Source organism: Antechinus flavipes, chromosome 2, assembly GCF_016432865.1.
Source record: "Antechinus flavipes isolate AdamAnt ecotype Samford, QLD, Australia chromosome 2, AdamAnt_v2, whole genome shotgun sequence".
In the NCBI taxonomy this organism is placed as follows: Eukaryota; Metazoa; Chordata; class Mammalia; order Dasyuromorphia; family Dasyuridae; genus Antechinus; species Antechinus flavipes.
This window is the reverse complement of record NC_067399.1, coordinates 169,426,666-169,449,368: the sequence shown is the minus strand read 5'-3', so window position 1 is coordinate 169,449,368 and position 22,703 is coordinate 169,426,666. Positions and strand designations below refer to the sequence as shown.

At 40.0% G+C, this 22,703-nt stretch overlaps 1 protein-coding gene across 1 annotated transcript in view; it reads right to left on the bottom strand.

Annotated features, from left to right (window-relative positions):
• JAG1 (jagged canonical Notch ligand 1) overlaps window positions 1-19,540 on the bottom strand; it is a 40,543-nt gene extending 21,003 nt beyond the window's left edge. Inside the window, exons 1-4 of the mRNA XM_051975916.1 lie at window positions 18,917-19,540; window positions 17,677-17,982; window positions 6,954-7,005; window positions 1,359-1,613 (exon numbers count right to left, since the gene is read on the bottom strand). Of these exons, the coding sequence (XP_051831876.1) occupies window positions 1,359-1,613; window positions 6,954-7,005; window positions 17,677-17,982; window positions 18,917-18,994 (691 nt within the window). The 5' untranslated portion in view covers window positions 18,995-19,540. The remainder of the gene's footprint in view (window positions 1-1,358; window positions 1,614-6,953; window positions 7,006-17,676; window positions 17,983-18,916) is intronic.
• Between the last annotated feature and the right edge of the window lie 3,163 nt (window positions 19,541-22,703).

The following is a 22,703-nucleotide window of genomic DNA, read 5'->3' as shown; positions in this document are numbered from 1 at the left end:
CTATGTCTTCTACTCACAATCTTTGAAAAGTACCAACTCCACAATTACTTGAAAAGTCTAGCTCTTTTTACTGTGGCTGAATCAGAGAATAGACATTTCTTCTCTGAGCACCTCTTGAAACATATCAATTTTTCTGAAACACAATTTCATCTAATTAGTGTTTAGATTTCTACTAAAGCTGACCCAGTGCTTCCTTCTAGTGCTGACATTAATCCTAGGTTTCTTAGGCCACACTAGCAGGTCCTACCAAATGGAAACGAAGATGGCTTTGTTGACAGTGCTAGACTTCTCAGGGACTTCAGAGTTCATGTCTTGCCTGATATTTACTAGAAGAGTAACTGAGCAAGTCACTTGAAATCAGGTGCCTCATCTGTAAAACTGGGATAAGAACAACTACCTCACAACATGAGAAATATCAAATGAGATAATATGTCTAAAATACTCTGCAAAATGCTCGCAAGCAGAATGCAATAGAGGATCATATCCACCTATCAACACTCAGTTTAACAGTACCCAATAATATGGGTATAATAATACCCACTCAAACCTCCAATGAATTAGGGAATGGATCCATAAAGTTGTAATACTATTAATGATTTCAAATTTAAGCAATTATTGATGTGAAGTCTAACAACACATGCCCTCACCTCCATCAATTTCACAATCTCAAAAAAAAAAAAAATCACAATGACAGCAACAGTAAATGACTTTTTTTTTTGGTTTACTGTAGTCAGCAAACAGAAAATAATTATATTTAAATTTTTTAAAAATCTACCTGACTTGGAATTATGGTATAGAAGGGGGAAAAAAATCACTGAACAGAGTCAATTTTTGTAGTCTTAGTTCTAATTAAAGTAACTAGCTGTGATTTTGCCCACCTGATTTTATTTCTCCAAGTCTCAGTTTCTTCAACCAAAATACGATAAGAGGTGGACTAGATTTTCTCTTGGACTACTTCTAGTATTCTGTGGTACAGAAAACCATGCTGACTAACATCACAGAAACCTGAATTCAAAACCCAGCTTTGCCACATACTACTTTGTCAAGTCATTTAAACAGGGTCTCAGTTGACTTCCAAGTCTCAACTTAAGAATGTTCAATGATCTCTGACTTTTTAAAAGCCACCTCCTCAAAACCAAGGAACGACTACTTCTGGATGGACTAGGCTCCATTCAAGGACATGCCATGACAGTTTGAGTAACATGGCCACAAAGACTCCAAATAGACAATGACATAAGAAAGCCTGAAAACAGATCTGAATTCATCCCACTTTGAAATCTTCATATTAGTGACTTTAGGGCTAATGGGGAAGGAAGCTATGATCATCCTAAATAGGACAACCCACCAAAACTACATACCTTTATTACATTCGGGTCCCATCCAACCTTCCATGCAGGTTTTGTTTCCATTCTGGTCACAAGCATAGTGTCCAAAGAAGTCATCTCGAGGACGACAAAACTTATTGCAACCGAAGCCATAGTAATATTCGTCACAAGTGACTCGAATCTGATACTCAAAATGGGCAATGCCAGTGTTCTGCTTAAGGGTCTGCCACTGGCGGCTGGGATTAATCATGCCCGAATGGGAGGCTTTTTCAATAATGCTGTCAGGATCTAGGAGACAAATTACAGAGTAGCATTAGGATATGTGAATGCTAGTCACTAACAAGCAGAGCCTTCTTTCTTAAAGCCAAAAGAGAGCCCCAAGGAAATAAATGATTGACTGGTGGCTTTCTTTATTAAAAATTAAAAGTAACTATAAAATGAAAAACCCAACTAGTATTAGAAATGGCATCCTTACCTTTAACATAATTCTCTTTTCTGGATAGATTGCTAGGTCCATTCAAGGATGTGCCATAACACTTTTGGGTAACAGGGCCACAAAGATTCTAAATGGCCAATGGTATAAGGCCTAAAAACAGAACTCCAAATTCATCTCATTAAACCCCATGGTCCAGTAAAATTATTTGAATAAGTAAAAGTTTAAATAAGTTTAAATTCTAAAGAGATTTTAAGTTTAGAATTTAAAATAGATTTTAAGTAAGTCTAAAATCTAAATATATCAATATAGAGACAGGCAAGTGGGGGTTCAGATGAATCAGGGTTTATCAATATTCATTCAAATATTTATTAAATATTTGCATAGGCCATATATGGGATTACTACAGAAGTTCTCTACCCTCAGAGAGCTTGCAATCAATTAAGGAAGGAAGTAATAAACAAGAGATCTAGGATATAAGGCAGCAAGCTGCTAAGTGACATAAGAACAGAGCAAACACAGAGCTATAATAAGTCAGAGGAGGGACATGTTAAAGCCAATAATATACTAGGTCATTTTCCTAGATTAGGGCTGCGTTTGCTTTTTTTTTTTTTTTTTTTAAACCCACCAGCTTTTCACAGGCTTGTCAGTTTCCAAGCCATCACACTTCAAACACAGTCCTTTGAAGTCTACTTTCCATTTCCTTAATATGATTCTTACCCACCTACATGACTGCTATTTTCAGGCCCAGGGCTTGTAGCTCATTCGCACACCTGGGTAGGCAGTGGGCCAGGTGACCATGATTAGACAGCAGCTTAGCGCATCGGAGGCTTCCCACGTCTAGCTAGACTATCTACTACCCCACCTGGCCCTACCTTGCCCTCTGGGTTTCATTAGCTGGAGCGCACACACAGGATACTGCTCTCCAATGAGGCCTTCGGATAGACTCACACCCTCATTAAAGTGTCCATAAACAGAACAGCTTGCAGATAAATTTTTACTGGCTTAACTCAAATTTTGCAAATAAACACAGCTCAAAGAATGGCAAAAATGTCAGGTTTATTAAGCTGTTTTTGCTCTGCAGGTTCAATTAGTGAATGTAGTGGGCCTCAGGCCCTTCAATATCCTAATAAGGGAACACATATAATCTCTGGAGACATGGCCAAAAAAAGTCTTACAGTGTTTTGTTTATGCCTGCCTATCAGGAGCTATAACAGTCTGGGAGAGGGAATTTAGTGACATTTGGTTTTCACTTGACAATACTCCATTTTGGCCAAGACATATTGTGCAAGTTATCACTTTAGAATCCTTAATGGATCTTTAGTAAGTGAGAAGGCCTATAAAAATAACTTTATACCTGCATGATTAATGTTTTCTTTGTGATATAGAACATGCAAGAAGCTCTCCCTACAAGGGACATGCCCTCTAGTAGCTGAGCTATTAGGTGCAGAAATTGTCTGCAGACTTGAAAAAATACCTAAACATTTCTAAGTGATGGCCTGAAATAATATTTTGTGTCAGTTCAGAACATTGTATATATCTGGGGTATTTCACTGTGCAGTCCAAGCCTTGTGACTGAAAAAGACCTGACTCTTTTCTATGACCTGCTGGTAGTCCTTGACTGCAAAGAGAAGATTTATCATAAAACATACAAAATATATCCTTGCAGATCAAGAAGGAAGAATAGCTAAGCAAAATAAAAATCTGTTCTGATTTACTAAGCATAATGCTTAGTATGGGACCAATGGCAAGAGAAGAGGAGCAAGGGCAAGGGGTACTGACACAAGAGCTTTTGCCAATAAGAATAAGCTTTAAAGAAAAAAAACAAAATTCGTGTTCTACATTTACATATTTATTAAGAATTATAATGGAATTGAAACCATTTTGCCCTCCCTGTAATAAAAAATGTGGAACCTTATACAAAGCAGTCTTGAAATCTAATAAAAATACTGTAATGGGATTGATGACAAGAAACTAGCCTCAGAACCTACTCTCTAAAAGGAGTTCATGTAAACACTTTATTTCCCTTGGACCAGGCTCTTACAATGACATGTTTATTCCAGAAGCAGGGGTTGGGGGAATGCTGATGCTCCAGAACAATTATTTTAACATCGAAGTTCTTGTTAATTTAGATCCAGGGACAAAAAGACCTAGTCTGCTTTGAAGGTGATTAACTCAATCAAGATAGACTAATAAATTGATGGTAATTTAAAAAAATTTAAACAGGACAAAAGGAAAAAAAAGCTAAATTTATTCTACAAGGCTGGAGGCCAGAGTTTAAATTACGAACACTCAACAGGTAAAATATAATGGCAACTTGTCTTTTATAACTACAAGTCTTAAACCAGTATTTTCTTCTTATTCTCATATCCTCCAACTTTGGGAGACAAGATTTCAGTACTAAGCAGGTAGAAAGAAAAATGGTAAGTTAAGTAACTTTTATCAAAATTTGGGGCATATAGAATTGTACAATTGTAACTTTATGTTACAACCAATAGAGAGAGGCAGATGGTACAGCTGGTCCTGGAGCCAGGAAGAGCTGAGTTCAGACCCTTAACCCTGTGGCACAAAGCAAATCACTTGACCTATCTGCCTTACTTTCCTCAACTGAAAAATGGGAATAATAATTTAGAACTGTTATAAAGATCAAATGACACAATATTTCTAAAGTGTTTAACACAGAGCAGTCTGGCACACAGAAGGTGCTTAATGCTTTTTTTTTTTTTAAGTGATTAGTTTATCAAATACCATATTCATATATGTATAGCTTAACTGACCTGTGTGGTTGGTAGATTGAGGTTGTACACCTTGTTGGTTTGTTACCACACTATAAAGCATACAATAAATGGTTTTTGGTCATTAATATCAAAAGTCAACTTTCAGATGCCTGGAATTACAATATACATTGTAAGATAGGGTTCTGGAATTATGGAGAGAGTGCTGGATTAGGACTGAGGAAAACCTTGGGTTCAACAGTTACCTCTGACCCAATATTTTGAGTAAAAACACACTCTCTTTTTCTGGAAAATGGATATAATGATGTCTATAAAGTAACTACTAAAAGTATATTATGAAGATTTTAAAAATTGGGCATATAAAATTCTGCAGACTTTAAAGTTGCAACATAAATGCCATGTTAACATTAAGGGTTTCAAGAATTTTGAGAGGGTAAAAGGTAGATATAGATGAAAAGAGATTTTAATGAGAAATTTTTTTTAAAAGTCATAAATAGCAGGCCTTCAAGTCAGAAGCCTCAAGTTGAAATCCTACCTCTAAAACCTAGGACAAGCCAATGAATTTCTCAGTGCCCTAGGATTTCTTTAAGTCTATCAACTGAAGATTGATAAAGAGAGTAAAGTAAAGAGAGTTTACTCTTGAAGAATTTCCTATATCAATAAAATCATAAATCTAGTTTTGGTTCTTTTTTTTTTTTTTAAGCAGGCTAGGGAGGGACAGAAGTAGTAGGAAGTGAAACTTTTATAAAATAGGTCAATGTAATATTGTTAAACTTGATTCAAATGGTAGGGAGGAGAAAGTGAGCTGAACTGACAGGTATACATAAATCATACGAGTAGTACTGGCTATTTGTTAGCAAATTCAGTTAAAATTTTTTTTAAAAAAAGAATGCCCTCCCCTAAAATAAGGCATATCCTCCCTGGTCCTTTCCTTTAATCTTTCTCCACTATTACCTCTCAGCACATCATCTGATAAGGCAGCAGTCTAAGTGTGTGTGTGTGTGTGTGTGTGTGTGTGTGTGTGAGAGAGAGAGAGAGAGAGAGAGAATGAATTTTATGCTTTCATTATTTGACAAATGTAAAAGCTTGGCAACTCTGAATGAATGATTGACTCTAAAGTTATCCAGGGAAGATGAGCAATAAATATATTGTGAAAACTTTAGCCAGCTACATATTATTCCATTAATAGTTAACACAGAGTTCTCTAAAACAAAGTGCCATATCATCCCAGAATCTAGGAAAAGAGCAAAGCAGAAGTTCCCAATTACTAGCAGATTTTACTCAGAAGAAAAGGAAATAAGGCAAAGGAAAAAAAAAAAAAAAAAAAAACTAAAGGCAGTGCTAGTGATAACAGAGGACTGGAAAATATTCAAATTAAGAAACTGATATTTGAAAATTCACAGGAATAAGAAAATAACCAATTAACAATGGGTTTTCAAGGAATTAGAAAATTGTTTCTTGAGAGAAAGGTTTAGCAGAAATTATTATCCCCATTTTGTAGATAAGGAAGCTAAAGCTCAGAGATATTATAGGAAATACAATAATGCACCAAGAAATTTATTCTGATTACATAAAACATAACCTTTTCTTAAATTTTTACTTAGCTTGGAAAGTTTTACTAGCAAAATGGAGGTCACTTAATACCTTGTAAGAAGTGATCCAAGAAAGAAGCAATATTTAATTACAGGTAGAATGGGATTGCTGCTGTAATTGAAAGGTCCTATCACCTTGGGCCCCAAATAGAAAAACTCACTCCATCTGCTGTGTACTGATCAAAGATTCATAAAGAGAAAGAGAATTAGAAACTCTCAAAAAAAAAAAAAAAAAAAAAAAGGAATGGCGAGACTGGAAATTCAGTTTCATAGATGTTTTTGCCTATGGATATCGTTTTAACAGAGGATCTTGCTACACACTGAGATAACTCTGGTGGAAACACTTGTCTCTCTGATCTACTTTATGTGGGCTTTGCAAAGTAGTTCTTCTAAAGACTATACACTTATGAGAGCAGATGAGAAGTCATTCAAGGCCATGCTGATAAAAATATAGTGTAACACCCTTTAGGTAGTATGGGGCAGGAAAAGTAGGTTTATCATAATTCCAAATAACAATCCTCACTAAAAGTGATCCATCCTTCACTAATCTGATCATTTAAAAAATACAAAAATTTCAAAGTGTAAAATTTTTAAAGATTCCTTTCTTAAAGACAAACTTATTAGCATATTAACAGAGTTATATAGTAAGTCTTTTGACCAGGAAGGACCACCCTTGCTATAGTGCCATCCAAATTCAGGGCAGGAGAAAAAGGGGTAAAGGGAATTACCAGATCAGCCAGAAAAAGAACTATTCCAGCTGAGAGTGAGGGAAGATTGTGAATAGCACATATGGTCTGAAATGACTGATTCTGTGAAACAAGCTTGGGGACATCTTTTTAGGGCTGAAGTCTAGTCAGGTAATACTTACTATTGGTGTCATTGCTGTAATCCCAAGCTTCCACAAGCAGAGTGTAGGATCTCTGTAAAATAGACAAAAGAATAAATGTATCCACTCCAATGGTGGGGAATGTTTGCCTGAGTTTCATAATATTTCTCAATGCCTCTTTCCCACAAATGCCAATTATAAGCAGAAAGCCCACCTGAAAATGGCATTTATAATCAGTTTAGATAGTGTCTGTTTTAAATTTAAACTAAGCAACAGATTTTTACCAACGACAAACTCTCCTAACCCCTTAAGCTACCTTATCCAGAATGATAAACAGGACCTTTCACCTTCCTGAGCTCATTATTGTCATCACTAATGCATCTCATGGGCTTAATCAGGAAATGCCACCTTGCTATAGACTGACACTTGGTATACAGTTTTCCCAAATGTGCTGGGCTCTAACCATAGCCCATAAGAAAAGCAGACAATGAATTTATTCTAAGCTAACCAGGTATTTGCTCAGAGAGAAAAAAAAAATCTCCACAGTGAAAAGTAAGGGGCATTGCTAAGATTACACACTGAACCCTGGCTGGGCAATCTCTAGAGACCTTTTTTTCCTTTTCAGCACCCCTTTGAAAGCTGTGTCTGTGCTAGACCATCACTGCTCCCACAAGTATCAGGTAACTAAAGGAAAGGACTGATGAATCTTGGAACTAAAAGGGGAGGGGTTGGTGGAAAAGAGAGACTTTGAGAAACAAAGCCTGCAATAGGAGGGGGGAGTAAGGGAAATGAAGTGGGGAGGAGAAAACTGTAAATCTATGAGTCACATTAATAGATGAAACTATCTGTCAATGGAATCTAACATTCTAATAATAATCATGAGCATCCACCAACTAGACAGACTCCCTGGAAACTGGAAATATGCCAACTATTATATGGAAGGTACCTTTTATCTCTAGTTCTAAAATTGAAGAAAAGAAAGAAAGAAAAAAGAACAAAGAGAGAAAGAGGTCCCCAAACCCCAATCCATTAGCAAATTCCCACCTTTAATTTGGTTAAAACTTTACTTGTGACTCCACTATAAGGTCAGAGTCACAAAACTTCAGGCTTAAATAAACTTTCTTCTATTTTGGTACTAGGGAAGTGTGTATATTTGGAGGGACATAGAAAAGAATTTTAAAATTCTCTGCATCATAGAAACTGGTTTATTTACTTAACATGTACTTGCTCTGGCCCAGTTAGATATCAACGGTTTCTGATAGTGGAATACATCAATGAAATATTACTTTACTAGAAACAAACAATGGTTTAAGTAGGAAAAGTAAACACCTGGAAGGTGTAGGCAGAAAGCTAACTTTAAGATTTAAAGCAAACCTTATTTCTCACGACATGACACAGCATGTAGTCTTTTGAATGGAAATCTATTTAGTGATAGGCACTGCCTTGGAATATGGCCTAAATATGTTTCATATTCAAAGATGACTGGGATTCCATTTCCTTCACTGATAACTGTGGGAAAATGCTTAGAAAAGTAAGCAAAGCCAGGCATGCTGAGGCACAGCCTCACCTCTTGTGTAGTGGCTATCAGTTAAAACTATTTGTTGTTGTTAATATTTTATTAGTGAAAGTTACACCTCTTAAAATTTCTTGGGATTTCCTACAAGATCACAGGACTCTTTCTCACTGCAGTAATAATTTGTGATTTCAATAGTCAACTGAGGAAAAGATCCAAGTCTGGAAAATAAAATAAGATACTAAGCTACACCTTTTAGTGCTTATGATTAAGCCCTCCATTTTCAGGCAATGTGGTTTGCTTGCTACCCGTGTCCTTCACTTTCCTGTCAATAATGTGGATGTAATTAATCTTTTGATTAAAGGCAATGATACTAAAAAATTCTGACAGACTTGCATAGGGAAGATCCTTACCATTTTTTTTTCTAAACCAAAAAGATAGACAGGAATTGGTTGATGAGGTAGCTCACTTTGCAACTATTAATATTTAGGTTTAGATATTGCATAAGCACGTGGACAATCTACTATGAAGTAGTTTGCTTAGCTTTCCGAGTTACAGTACTTAGTTCTTAAGAGTTGTTTACCAATACCTCTCCATCCTGAGGAAAAGGAATGGCAAAAACCTGTAACAGTAACATCCTCACATACCAGACAAGAAATTTTCAAACAAATGACTAAATTTCACTTTTGTGTGTGAATTTTTTTCTCCAGTTTCATTATGAAAATAAAATTTTTCTTACTCTTATATCACTGCCATTTAGTGGTTTCCGTTAAATGTGAGACTCAAGGAACCCCAGAATTTTGAAAGAAAGGTGCTAGGGGGGTTGTTTTTCCACAAAAATATTTGTTTCCCCCCCCACACACAATTCAATTTAGACCCTCAGTGTCTGCTGCCTGGACTATAACATTAAGCTTTCTCATTGACCTCCTTACCTTCCCTCTCCGTCCTCTTTATCTTCCGTATTATTGGCAAATTGCTATTTCAAAAGCACAGAGTTAACCATACCGATCTCCTACTCCAGATGCTTCTAAGAATAAAGTTAAAACTTTTGTTCTTAGTTTTAAAAGTCCTTCACAATCTGTCTCCAAGTTATCTTGATAGACTGACTTCACATCACTCCACTTCTCTGATTCATGCTATCCTGCAGTCAAGCTGGCCCATTTCTTGCTTCTCATACACAATATTCCATTGCTCATCTCTGTTTTTGCACAGGCTACAACACCCCTGCCCTGCCCCCCTCTCCCCAGGCTGGGAAGATGCCAAGAATCCCTAGTTCCCTTGAAAGCTCAGCTCAAGTGTCACCTCTTATCCTAGGATTTTCCTGATCTGCCCTTCCCCCTCTCTCAGCAGTTGTCAGTGCTCTCTCCTCTCCAAATCATGCGAATATATTTTATCATTACTTATCTGTGAAAATGTTTTCTCACCACCTCCCCTCCCCAATCAAGGAAAACCCAGGGTTTTCATTTTTGTACCTTCATTTTCTAGCACAGTCCCTGGAATATATAATGAGCATTAAACAAATACTAGTTGAACTGATTACACACAAACACACACACACACGCAACAAAACAGAATAATCATCTGGGGTTTCTATGATCAGAATGTGCCTGTAGGAAAGATATGATTCTCTCCCAAAGTCCATACAATCTGAACAATCTTTGTACTTCATGGAGTATAGGAAGGGCTTCTCACCCTCCTTCTTCATCTGCTCCCACCACCTCCCTCACTCTATAGATCAACAACTAAGATATTTTAGGAATGACTACTAGGTCTGAGGAAGTTTGATTTTTCCCATGCCCACCCCTGACCTCTGCCCATCCCCAAATATACATTTGGACACAAAAATTCCAGACCAACTACCTTACTCCATCAAAGCGAGGTACTGGGCCACAAATCAGCAGTGAACTATGATAAAGTCACACCCAATTAGCCACTGTAAAACTGATCTTGACCAGAAAGCAGTGATTCTAGGAGACCAAAGCAGACTTTTAAAAGAAACATCCAACAAGTAATATGTAAATGTTCAAACCTTAGTAGCTTAATGAATACCCCAGGGGGAGGGGAACCCACCCTTCTCTTAAATACCTCACAGTAAAGCTATGAAAATAAAAGAGCATTACTTGCAGTAGAATGTGATGCTGAACTGTTAGAGGGGCCATTCTCATAAAAACTTAGGAAGTTTAGAACCCTTCCACCTTCTAAAGCACAAGTATTGACAGATGCAGTGAGAAAACTCTCCTAAACAGCAACTTAAATCTTCAAGTTTTAGAAGTCCCCATTTTCCCAGAGTAAGCATGGGTTGCCGCAAAGGTGATACTCAATTGTGGTTCTGTCTTACCAGGATTTCTCTCTTCCTTAACTCCAAATCCAAATTAGGGTTATGGATCGGAGTCCTCCCCATTATCCAAAAACAATAGCCTAGAGGCAAAGCTAGGGTAGTGTACAACTTCTGAATAGGCTTGCAAAGTGAATGATTATCACCTCTTAAGTAGAGAAGTGAGGTTTGGGTTGTTTCTCCCCCCTCCTTTTTATAACACTAAAGTAGCATGAGTATTTGTAAAGCACTTAGGAAGTGCTGAAGCAGTTGCTCCAGGGGAGATAGAGTTTTGTTAGGAGAAATTCTCTCTCCTAATCCACATCCACTGGAAACCAGTAACAAATTAGCATAAAGGCTATGTATGGTCCATAGCATTTAGTAGAGTCTTGGGAGGGGGGGGAAGCCTGGTTTTTCTAGGTTTCCAAAAAAGAAACTGCCAAGTATCACCAAATGACTAACCCTTATCAAGGCGAAGTCTGCCCAGTCACCACCAACCAATCATTCCTCTGTGGCACAACCCATGCATGTATGTATGTCTTTATTCCCAGATGCTGGTCAGGGGACTATAGACATGGTATATTTAGATGTTACAAAGTTACAGTTTCTTGGCACCAGCAGGGGTAAGCATTTCATTGACACTTTGGGAAGGGGGCATTAAAAAAAAAAAAAGTAATTGTATTAAGTGCTGTTAGAAGTCGTTTCTTCTTGCCAGCCACAGACAAAATAAAGCTGCAGTCAAGAACTTTAACACAGCTGCCCCCCCCCCTGCCAAAATGATGGACATGAAACGTACTGATATCCAAACTGTGGGCTTGCTGCAGCCAATAAAACCAGGCCCAGCTCTGATCTGGCAAGCCTGTTAGAATAATGAGCATCCTGTGAATACCTAATGGGTTGAAGCTGCCATTGTGTGAAGTCAGTCCATGGTTTGTCTGGGAGCTGGGCTCTGCTGAGTCTACTGCTGCTTCCTGTTGCTTGTCCTGTATTAGCATTATTTTTGGATGGGTCCCATTATGTTCTGTAATCCTCCCTGCAGTCAATACGACCATGCTATTGTTCTTGGTTAATATTAGCCAGCACCGCTTCTGTCTGGGTGGCCTAGCATGCATTAACCCAACAATGCCTCAAAGATTTCAAATCCATTTTTTTTTCTTATTTTAACCTATAGCATGCATCTCAAATCTGAAGTAGACTTCTGTGGTAAAAAGTGTTTTCATCTGTGGTGTGCTGTATTTCTCAATAAAACTTTATCTGGTTACAAAGTTATTTTCTCATGAAATCCCACCATAGAAGACCCCCAACCATCCAATCCTATAGGTTCTTAAAAAAAATCCTATTCTTGTTTCTATCATTACTCCTACCTGTTTCAAAAGCATCCCACAGATAATTAAATGCACCAGTTACAAAAGGGTGGCAAGGTTAATAGATAGAATACCTAGAAGCCAGCCAAGCACAACACTCAGGTTCACATGGAGCAAGCCTGGACAAGAAGCCCTTCTACTTATTTACCAAAAGTGCATAAAAACTGGGTTGAGCTGGTAAAGGACTCGGAATGTTTGACTATTTACAAACCACTTTAACCACTTCTAGCCACATTTTTGAATTTCTTCTCTATACACCATCCCAGTAAATGAATGTAATTTACATTGTAAAAACAAGGACCACAGGGCTTCTGAATGCCATGCAGTAATTGGAAACCAAGAACAAGCCTTCTTTGGCCCTAACTAAAGGCCAAGGTAAGTTATTTCTGAATCCTAAATTTCATATAATCCTACCTCCTACCTCTAGAAAGGAATGTATAAGGGCAAAAATCACATAACTGTTCCTTGAGATGCATTCTGTTGGGATGTGGTCAATCCAAAGAACTGATATTAGTCCTATATATGGGTCATATTTAAGCTCAAGCCTTATTTCCAAGCAATGTCATTTCATAAATTTTGAAGCACAGATAACCTGGTTTAGTCAAATAAGGTGGTAATAGTCTTAATAAGCAATTCACAAAACTATGTCTTCCCAAATTAATTTTATGCACATCCAGGGGGATTAAATAGATGATTAGTTTAGTTCTATTTTCTCCTAAATTGAGACTAATCTTTAAAGCGTAGACAATCAAATTCTGGACATACCATGATTATCCAATAAATGTCCAGCACTATCATTGCACATGCATCTTTACTCAGACTACTGTTTGCATTCCTGCTTTAGAATCAGAAAAGGGGAGGGGTGGTGGGACAGACTCTTGTTGCCTTGGCGACTTTTTTTGATAACTATTTTTTCCCCCATGCTAAACTCTTCTCCTTTGCCCTTCAGTTGGGGAAAGTCTAAGAAGGCATTACCACTGGGTGTAAAGCTTTCTAGTACTGGAAACATTTAAGTGCTTCTGGCTAATCTGATTTTTTGGTAGTTTGTGCATTTAAGTTGCTATCACTGGTTGGACCTTTACATAGAAGACTTTGCCCACTTCATTTTGTAAAGTTTAAAAAAAAAAAATTCCCTGGTGAATAATGGGTGTGTGGTTGGTGGGCTGTAAATTCATTTAATTGATTAGAGGCTTGAATAAGTTGCTAGGAAACAGGGCAACAGACCAACAGGAAGGAAAAGAGTGAACAGGGAAACCGGCACCTGATCTAGCAAGAAAAGAAACATAGTAAACTTAATTGCCTTAAAAATGAATGGATTTGACAAGTCCTTCTCCAGACACCTTCTCTGTCATCTCTGCAAGAACCACAATCAGTATCTTTCTTTTACCTTCCCCTTAAACCTATGTATATTTTCAGTGCAAACCAACCAACCAAACAACTACTACAACAACAAAAACTTGTCTAACACCCACTTGTCCATAGCTTGTGTTTTTAAAGGTTGTTCATTTGGGCAAAGTATGTTTAACATCCCTATATATGTAAAGCATCATGCCCGGAGCATGCACATGCCCCATGTTTGTATGCATTGTATTTGTTTGAATACATCCCCATGAAAAACTTGACCTGTTTCTAGGAGATGCTAGCTGAAGTCCAAAAGGACTGGTTCATAAATGTCAAGTTTATGTGCACATGTTACAGACAGAGCATCTGGGATGGATGGATCAAGGTGTGGAAAGGGGGTGAAATTACTTTAAAATTAAAATTTTGGCAGTCTCTTTCTACATAAAGGTCTCCAGAGTATAGCAGTTAGACCATTTATTCAGGAAATAAACATAGAGCAGGTCAAAGTTGGCCGTCTCTTTGGTACACAGAGATCATATTTCAAGTGATTTATCCTTAACAACTAAGTTGATCTTTGCAATTATTTTAAATGCTGGATCAATATTATCAGTATCTAATGAGGTGTTTCGTCAAGCAAGAGAACTAAACTGTACTTATGTCAAATTTAAATAAAACCAATTCTAAATTTCTTGTCTATCTTTTTCGAGGGTCAAAAAAGTCCAATTCTAACCACCTTTCATCAACACATTTTAATCTTATTTCGGGGAGATCTAAAAGACATTTTTAAGACTGGGAGAGATCGAAGTTTTAGCCCTGCAAGGACCTGAAAGGTCATCTAGTCCAAACCAACCCCCCTAGTTTTACGGTTAGGAAGATTGTAAATGGCAATGCTAGGATTTGAAATTGAGTCAGTCTTCTAATTCCAAATTTAGCCATCTGTTCCAATGCACCATACTGCCTTTCCAATAGATTTTTAATAAGCAACTACTAACCAGGGATCAGCATCACTTCTGGGACACAGTTTAATAAGTTTTATTAGTTACAAAATGATTCTGTATCTTCTTGTTTAATTGAATAAAGGACATTATTGTGAAATGTACTTTCCCTATTCCAAGATTTTAAATCTGGCTACTTCTCAAAAAAAAAAAAAAAAAAAAGTTTGCATGAATCTGAGAGCATAATTACAATAACTTAAAAAATAAATAAAACTATGAAAATGGGTCAAAGTAGACTAAGCCAAATGAATGTAATAAAATACTTAGGGCATCCAGTCTAAAACTTTTAGTGGGCTTAATATATTAACACTGAAATGTGTATTTCATATCTTGCTAAATCACTTCCACTTTTTCCTCTCTAGCACTGGCAAAACCTTGTTTGATCAAGGTCATCATCAAAATTAAAATTTCTGCACTTAAAAAACTTATTGCACTATAGTGCCAACTAAGTCAAACTTCTTACAACAACTTGAAAGTTTCCATTGCATACCTTGTGCAGGTCTCCTTAAGGCTAGCACTTTCAAGAAATGAAGCCCATCCTTCAAATCTAAAGCCTATTTTATCATTATTGAAGTTCAAGATTGAGAATGATTAAGCACCTTTTGTTTCAAAACTAGTATAAAGACCTTGCTAACCACACTTGGAGATTCAAGGGAAACTACCAAACTTTACACTTTCAAATTATGCTTTAAGAAAAATAAACCTCAAATTTCCCATTTCAAATGTCAAACATGGGAATAAGCATGAAACTTACCTATATTTCCTGAATAATTTTAGAAATTTTTTTCTTGTAGGGATTTGGGATGAGAGTGGGAGACAAGTAAGAAACAGGGAGGCACAGAATAAATTTTTGGAGCTTCTGAAATAAAAAAAAAAGATCATTTCCCTACTCTTAGCATGCTTCATTTCTAGCCTTCCCATTTCTATCAAAGAAGAATTGAAGTTATCTTTCCTAGTTTACTATTCCCAAACTTTGATAGGTAAGCCACATAATGCAGTTAGGTTCACCATACCACTTCCTCAAATTACCACCTTCTCAAATAAACTTTATAGCTATACCTTGTTTTTTGAGGTTTTTTTTGGGGGGGAGAGCTAAAGTTTTGGCTTGGTTTATAATTGTTTAAATAGGGAACACAAACAGAAACGATCTTTTGTCAAATTCCCCCGTATTTATCCCCAAAGCCCATTATTAAATGACTTGTCTAAGGTCACTCATCCCTGCTAAATGTCAGAGTTAGGTTTTGAACACAGGTTCTCTTAGCAGGCAATACAGTTCTGTTCTCCACTCCTAAGCAGTAGAAAATTAGTTTTCAGTTGAAATTCTGCTTAGACATTTTTCTTTTTCAAATGGGGGAGGGGAAGTACATCTAGATGAACTTGCCCTTCAGAAATGTTAAATCCCACAGCAGGGGCAGCACTGACGACTTTGGCAGGACTTCAAATACCACAGATTTTTATAAACCATCTTATCTGTTTGATGATATATTTGATAACAGTTTTATCTCATTTTAGGCACACACACAAACGAGGAAATCTGATTATGGTCCCAACAGAGAACACTTTTGTTAGCTAGACTTTGTAATGCTATCTCCTGAAACTGCGGACTTTATTTCTTCCAGAGGCGGAAGTACACCTCCCTCTGCAGTGCTCTTGAGAGAGAAATCACAACTTGAGACTCTCCACGATCACAGGTAGGGGGCAGCAAAGGGCACAATTCTAGAGCACATGGCTGAATGCATTCTTCCCAGTAACTGAATCCACCCACCATCCAAACCTTTGCAGTCTTCCCATTGGTGTCTGCTCCGTCCCAGCCCCTGAACACGAACCACCCTCTCCCCCCCATCCCCTGCCAGTTTATAATCCAAAATTCTCCTCCTCGCTGCAGTTTCTGGAGATTTCTGCGTGTGCATGCTATAGGAAAACACAATTTTGTCTAGATATTCTTTTTGTAGGAGAGACATTATCTCACTTACATCCCTGGAGGGGAAAGGAGGGGTGTGTGGGAGGGCAGCTATCAAAAGGCTGATATTTTCTGCGCATTTTGTATTATTTGACAAAAAATATAAGGGACCCCTCCCCAAGTGGGCAATAATCGAGTCACTCGGGAGGTCTTTATTTTAGAAGAGGGGAAAACGTAAGTCCCTCCCCCAGCCCACCATAAAAATAAAACTTGGTTAGAGATGCAGACACTTCCTAGGCCAGGTCACTTCCCTGGGAGCCGGGTCTCCCGGGGATGGTAGAAGGTGGAGGTTCTCTTGGCGGTTCCTCGCAGTGCCTCCCAGAGCACATGGTTCCAGGCTCCACCTCCTCCTCTCTGCGGTCTGCACTTAGCAGGAAAGTTTGCAAAACAGCTGTTCCTAGGAGCCAGAGAACCGCTGAAAACGAAGCCACCCCGCAGAGAGGGGAGAAGGGAGCACGGGACAAGGGTGGGAAAAATGCACATCCTCCCTGCCCCCTTCCCCAAGCAAATACAAAGCTCAGGGATCTCTCCGGCCATGGCTACGCTAAAGGCAGGATTGCAAAATAACTTAGAGTGACGACCACTCCTGCTCCTGAAGCCGAGAGTTGACAACTTCGTCTTTGCCAGGAAGCCTCCCTCTAGAGAAGCGGGAAACAAGTTACCTCTCCTCTCCCTTTTCCTACCCGCCTCTCCTCCAGTAAGGACACACCCCACCCGCTCACGGAAAAGGGGAGGATGCCAATTTGGATCACGTTCACAAGCGATAACTGTGTTTTCCCTTCTTCTGTACACTAAATTTAAATGGTTAAAAACATACACACGTTTATAATGAACTCCTGACCTCTTATTTCCTCAGGGGCGGGGGCAAGGGAGGGGAAAGAGAAAGGAGTAATAGCGCGGGACCGAGACCTACTTCCAGCAAGCTCTTATGCACAACACTCCTGCACAACGGATGCAGATTTTTCATATTGTTCATAGATCACAGTGCAAACAAGCAAAGTTTTCCAACTTTGCATGCTTAGTAAGCAAGACAGTTGCACAATTATAAATCTCCCTTCCAAACCCACAACCAGCAGCCCCCTCAGCTCGCTCCCCTGTTCTGCAGGGATTTGGAGCTTTCGATAACTCCCGTGGGGATTTCCGCGAGTAGTTCAGCAAAGATTTCACCACCCCCACTTCCCCACGGGGAGTTTAAAGAGAACACACGCTCAGGGACAGAGACCTTTAAATGCCGCTCGCTAGGGAAACGCAAACAGCAAGAACGAACTTGGGACTCACCGGCCAGGCGAAACTGAAAGGGAGAACAATCCGGTATCTTTCGCTATTCCGATTCGATTTCAAATTAAAAGTGTTCCCTCCGATGACAGGAGTAGATCCGGATCCGAAGCTGCAAGGCCCCCCAGCAGTGACCCGGGACTGATACTCCTTCAGGCAAACTTTAAAGTAAGTAGCACACTCGTCTCTGGTGCATTTTCTATCCTCTGGATTTCGGGAACCATGGCAGCAATTCCCATTCTGCAATTCCCCATTCAGGTTTTGCATAGATAAGATCTCCAATTCGAACTGTCCGGACGCCGAGGACACCTGTTTAAGTCCCCCCCAGAGAAAGAGTTCCGAAAAAGTTATCTTGGGCTATTTTTTTTTTTTTAAATATCGGGGGCAGGGGGAGGGGGCTTAAGGGGAAGAAAGAGAAAGAAGAGATAGAAAACCCCTTCCATCGAGAAGACATGCAACAGTAAAATTCATAATGACAACTGTGAAAATACGTTTCCCACTTTTTTCTTTCTTTTCTTTTCTTTTTTTTTTTTTTAAAGGATTAAGGAATCGAGTATCTATGGGGGGAAAATGCCCCAACAACAACACATACACTAAGAAATGAAATTAAAGTGATTGTTTTTCCCCAGTGGAGACGGGGAAAAACAACAACAACAACAACAAAAAAAAACAAAAACTTAGAAGGGCAGGGATTTGTTAACGCTAGATAAACGTCAAACCAAGAAGGCTACAACAGAACACAAACTGAGAAACAAAATCTTGAGTAAGAGGGAGGGCAGAACAGAGGTGCTGCCGGACCCAACTGAGATAAAACCAAGTTAAGTCCTCAGTGCCCGATAATCTCGTCAGTAAAAGAAATCATCCAAAAGACAGAATAATTTAAATATCTAGGTATGGTATACATACATACATATATATATATATATATATATACACACACACATACATACACACACATGCAAAACAATAAAATATGTATATATTTCTGAAAGGGGAGAAGTAGGTGAGGCGAGAACGAAAAAGCACAGGCAGCAATCAGAAGTCCAAGGTGCAAACAGTTTTATTGCCCACTCTTGAGAAAGTGACTAACGGGGAGGAGGAGAGGGAAGAAAGCAAGGAAGGAAAGAACGCCGGTTCACCACGGGGAAAAAAAAAAAAAAAAAAGGCCATCACACACACATCTATCTATCTATATACACCAACTCCTAACATTCTAGTGTAGGACAGAGGCAGTGCAACGTACCTTTACTCGCAAACATAGCAGAGCGATGATCAGACTTAAAGAGTACTCAGTCCGGACGGGTGCCCGTGGTAAAAGCATCGCCTTTTCCTGTAACCTCTGCTGCCGGTCGCGGAGACACTGAACGCTGCTGCTGGGGCCGCCGCGTCCCGGCTAATATACTCCACCGATTGGAGCATGCACGGCTGGAAAACAACACCACTTTTCAAAAGCCTTTTCAATAGCGTCCGGGTACTGAATGCAAAAGAGCCCAGCCTCCTTTTATTATTCTGATTTCTTCTTCGTTTTTTTTTCTTGCTCTCTCCCCCCCCCCTCCTCCTCCTCCTCCTCCTCTTCTTCCTCCTCTCGGGCTGCTCTCTTTTATTATTATGATTATTCGCAGCCTTTTATTCCCTTTCAGATCAGCTGCAGGGAAAAGGGGGGAGGGAGGGAGGGAAGGAAGGGGAAAAAAAAGCCACCGCTTCCTCGCAGGTAACACAATAACACGCGCCCGCACCACGCTCGCCCTCCAGCCTGGCTCACACAGAGAAGAACCCTGAGAGCCCGTCTGGGAGACGGTTCTAACTCTATCCGACCGCAGGAAGAAGGCGCATGCGCCCCTTATTAATATTCATGAGGGGGCGTATCCCTCTGGAGACCTCCTGGGCACGCCCCCTCCCCCTCCTCCCTTTCTCCCAGGCTGGGAAGGAAGGAGGGGTTGCGGCTACTCTAACAGCCTTGGTAGGGTCAAGAGGGGAGGAAAAGAGCTTGCGGAGGTGTGGGTGGGTGTGAGGTACACCTAAATGAGGCGAGAATTAGCACACAGGAGAGACTTGGTGGAAAAGATGGGGAGGGGTTACTGCTGGAATTGGGGCTGGGGAGGTGGAAAGTGAAGTAATTAGAAATATGTGTAGATACGCTTATATGTGGATGCCTTCGCTTTCGTTCTTCCCTTTAGCCTTGGCAAGCGCTTCCCTTAGGATCCGCGTGGTGGAGGAGGCGTGACATGTGATCCCACGCGTGGGCTAGAGCTTGGAACGCTTATAAGGGCGGGTAAAGTGAGCCGAGGGGGAGGGGACACGTGGTGTTTCAGGTGTGTAAAGTAGGAGAAGAAGAAAGGAGACAGATGCGTATGTGTTTAGAGCCTGTCGCTGGCGGGGCTTGCATTTCAGTTTTCCCCCCAGTGCTAAAGCCGGGCGAGTGGAAAGAGCCCGGTGCAGCCAGGCTTCACACGGCCGGAGCTGGAAAGCTTCCTTCTTCTCTCCCCTCCCTCCCCCTTCATGCGTCAATTGCGGCTTCTCTCCGGGAGGAGGAGAAGGAGGGACCTCCAATTAAGCTCCGCGCGCTCCTTCGGAGCTAGCTGCGGACCTGAGCGTGCAACAGCGCGGGCTTTCTGCGGTCCACCTAGAGGCTGAGGGCGGCGGGCCCGAGACAACCTGAGCAGCCCCCTTTGCTAGGAATTTTGGAAAAAACGTTACCCGAGCGTCTGCGATTGAGGGATGGGAGTCCTGATCCTACTGTCTCCTCCTCTGCCTCGTCTTCCCCAGCAATGGGATCAGAGTTTGCAAAGCCTCTCTTGCTCGCTAGATTCCTCCTCCCGAACTGCCCAGCTGAAGCGCTAGGGGGTGTGGCGGGGAGGTGGAGACCTAAGTAAAGGAGACTCAGTGTCTCCCTTCCCCCTCTGCTGGATCTTGGGGGCGACCAGGGAAGGGCGAGTGGGTTAGACTATTCTTAGACGTCGCTTCCTGGGCTTTCCCTTCCAGTTCTTCCCCTCCCGGAGACAGGCTCGGCTGCCCAGGAAGGCGGGCAGCTTTGTTTGAGCAATGTGGGTATTGCACCTGTAGGCGGCCTCCAAACTATTCAGGAGGTGGCAGATCCTACAGATGCCAAGTCACTAGAAGCCCTCAAGGGTCTGACCCACCCACCCTGAACTAGCGGTCGCACTGGTCACGAGAGCTTTGCTATGATGCGTGGCTGAATGGAAGGATTTTTATTTTTTATTTATTTCTCCACAATATGGATAATAACGATTCTAAGACTAGTCCAGCATTGAAGTCCTGAAAAAAAAAGACAGATCTGAAAGAGGATAATCCTTTCTCCCCCCTCCCCCCCCAGAAGTTAAGGGCTTTGCGTCAGTGTATCTGTGTCTGTCTCTGTCTCTTTCTCCTCTTTCCTTTTCCCTCTCTCCCCTTTACTTCTCCCTCTCGCTCCCCCCTTCAAATTTTCTATTATGTTGAGTATTGCAGAAAAAACTGAAACTTTAGAGCAGACAACTGAATACAGATGAATTTGAAATCAATTAACGGTACTTCCTAATTGGCATTTGAGAGTTTCGCCGAGAAACTTCAAGAACTCTCCTGGGAGAGGGAGAGAATTTCCAGATCTCTATTTCCAGACTTGAGTAGTAAGTGCCCCTTATTTTTCTGAACTGTTCAAATGCAGTTTAGCATTTGAAAGGTACAGGTAGCCAAGGTAACTTCAGTGTTTCTCAAAATCAAGGAATGGCTACCACAACTGTTTTTACCCTCAATTGCAAGTATCTATTTGTATTCTAAAATCTCCTTACTAATAGTCATTTTAACCATGCTTCCCTTCTCTCCCTACAACCCCAGTCTTCCAGTATGGGGTAAATATGCTTTTTTTTTTTTATTCATAGATATTTATTTATATATATAATTAGATACTTCCTAATAAACAACAGAACTTAAGATGGCACCTTTGGGGAAAGAGCAAGACTTTTTTTCCCCCCTATCACAACTGAGTTTCAGCTAGGGTTAAAGTGATCTCTGTGTTGCTATTAAGATACATCTTCAATAGAGATTCCACACACACCCCAGATTCAAATTTCATGCCCTCTAGCATGTCAAAATGCCCTGCCTGGGCCTGCCACTCTACACACCTCAGGGTGGTACCCACAGAATTGGCCTTTCAGCTGAATACCCAAGGGAACATCTCACTGGCTCAAACAGTTGCCCATGCATGGCTGGCATGGGGCTCTCTCTGGCAGGTTTTGCTACAAGCCCAAACTGGTTTCTAGTCAATGAGTTTAGTTCTTCTGACCAGTACTATGATAGAACGTTCATTTCTGGGAGGATTGAAACTACTTGAGGAGCAAACCAAGTTGAGTAATAGGGTGTCAAAAAGTAAAAATTAAAATCCTTAGGAGGTCTTCAGATTTCCAAATGACACCATCTCTCTCCCAGGCAGTGTTCCAGAGTATGAAAGAAAGAGCTCCCTGAAATGTATAGAAAGGGTAGTCATGGTGTTGGGTTGGAGGAAATTTCATTTTTCTGTCCCACCCTCTGGTCTACTGAATTTTAAACTGTTATTCCTAGAAGAAGCCATTAATTTTTTTTTTCTTTACCATGATAGGTCATGAACGGAAAAATATTTACAGTTGCTCAAGAATTTTGTTCTCTCCTTCCTACCTTGAACAATGAGGTAGGTTCTGTTCCTCTAGTGCTGAAGAATGGGAAGCCTTTTCTTGAAAGAACTTATTCCTTAGTAGAGGCCCCTTTTGGTTCTCTGTTACTCTGTCCTAATAGACCCCATTTTTCCCCTTCTTCATTTCTCCTTCAGTTTTTTTCATTCATAGATTTTTGTTTATATATAATTAGATACTTCCTAATAAACAACAGAATTTAAGATGGCACCTTTGGGGAAAGAGCAAGACTTTTTTTTCCCCTCCATCACAACTGAGTTTCAGCTAGGGTTTAAAGTGATCTCTGTGTCGCTATTAAGAGACTACCTTCAGTAGTAAGTCTCTTTTGTCACCTCTAATTCAGATTAGAACCTTTTGTGTGTCCTAGAC